The sequence below is a fragment of the Aspergillus uvarum genome (genome assembly GCF_003184745.1).
Source record: "Aspergillus uvarum CBS 121591 unplaced genomic scaffold BO82scaffold_133, whole genome shotgun sequence".
Classification (NCBI taxonomy): domain Eukaryota; kingdom Fungi; phylum Ascomycota; class Eurotiomycetes; order Eurotiales; family Aspergillaceae; genus Aspergillus; species Aspergillus uvarum.
This window is the reverse complement of record NW_020291430.1, coordinates 1-1,115: the sequence shown is the minus strand read 5'-3', so window position 1 is coordinate 1,115 and position 1,115 is coordinate 1. Positions and strand designations below refer to the sequence as shown.

The following is a 1,115-nucleotide window of genomic DNA, read 5'->3' as shown; positions in this document are numbered from 1 at the left end:
CCCCCCCCCTCCCCCGGAAGAGCCACAATGATGTCCTCATCATTCGCCCCGAGCCTCACCCGCCGCGACACCAAATCCAGCATCCATGACAGCAGCAGCGGCATTGGGCTCGGGCACAACGGCAGCACGGCGGGGACGCTGCCGCCGCCCCTGACGAGCACGAACGGGTCGTACGGCCCGCAGAGCGCGGCGGCGGTCTACCAGCACGTCCACGACATGGCGGCGAAGCGCATCTCGACGCTAGGGTACCTGCGGAAGGCGCACGAGGGGCGGATCTACTGGTTCAACACGGTGCACTTCTCGCGGGCGGACATCAGCCGGCTGGCGTACTTCGAGGCGCGCAAGCTGTCGCGGCGGGCGATCAACTTCCTGCTGCTGGGGCTGTCGCTGCCCCCGATCCTGGACGTCAGCACGACGCCCGTCGAGTTCCTGCGCGCCCTCAACGCCCTCCTCCTCGAGTTCGAGGCCTTCCAGCAGGTGCACCCGCCCGACGGTCCGCCCTCCTCCACCGCCTCCGCCCTCGCCCGCGCCCGCATCCCCCAGATGTTCAAGCGCGCCGCCCACGCCTCCGGCGCCTACTCCTCCAAGGCCCGCCGCGCCAGCTCCGCCACTGAGATCGGCCTCCCCATGCAGTCCTCCGACCCCTCCGACCTGAAAGCCATGGCCGCCGCCGGCGCCTCCTCCGGCGCCTCCGCTTCCGCTCACCACCACCACGCTGCTGCCGCGGCTGCCTCCTCCGCCTCCTCCGCCTCCATGGGCTTCCCGCACACCGAGGCCTCCGAACTCCTCCCCGGCGAGGAGTACACCTACCTGCTGACCCCCTTGCTCCCCTTCGAGCCGGACTACTTTGAGACCTTCGTCACGCTGTGCGACGTCCTGATCGATTGCTATACCCGCCTGGTCTCGTTGGTGTACACCCCCAGTATCTGCACCGTGGCCTTGGGCGAGATGTTCTCCAAGGCCGATGCGAAGATCCGCAAGATCATGGTCGCAGGCATCGTGCGCGAGTTCGAGGACTCGAGCCGCACGCAGGCCAAGACCGAGATCGCCGGCGTGAGTCGCGTGGTCTTGGGCGGGCTGATGGGATAGCTAGCTAGTACCCTTGGGCCTTTCCC

General features: G+C 68.4%; 1 protein-coding gene across 1 annotated transcript; it reads left to right on the top strand.

The window, feature by feature from the left end:
- On the top strand, nucleotides 1-1,115 carry BO82DRAFT_360075 (uncharacterized protein). Its single transcript, XM_025636742.1, has one exon. It carries the CDS (start codon nucleotides 28-30, stop codon nucleotides 1,087-1,089), a length of 1,062 nt encoding a protein of 353 aa, XP_025485572.1. The 5' UTR covers nucleotides 1-27; the 3' UTR covers nucleotides 1,090-1,115.

What these genes read in the sequence shown, in the direction of transcription:
- BO82DRAFT_360075 (XM_025636742.1), top strand. Translation starts at nt 28, where the DNA reads ATGATGTCCTCATCATTCGCCCCGAGCCTCACCCGCCGCGACACCAAA.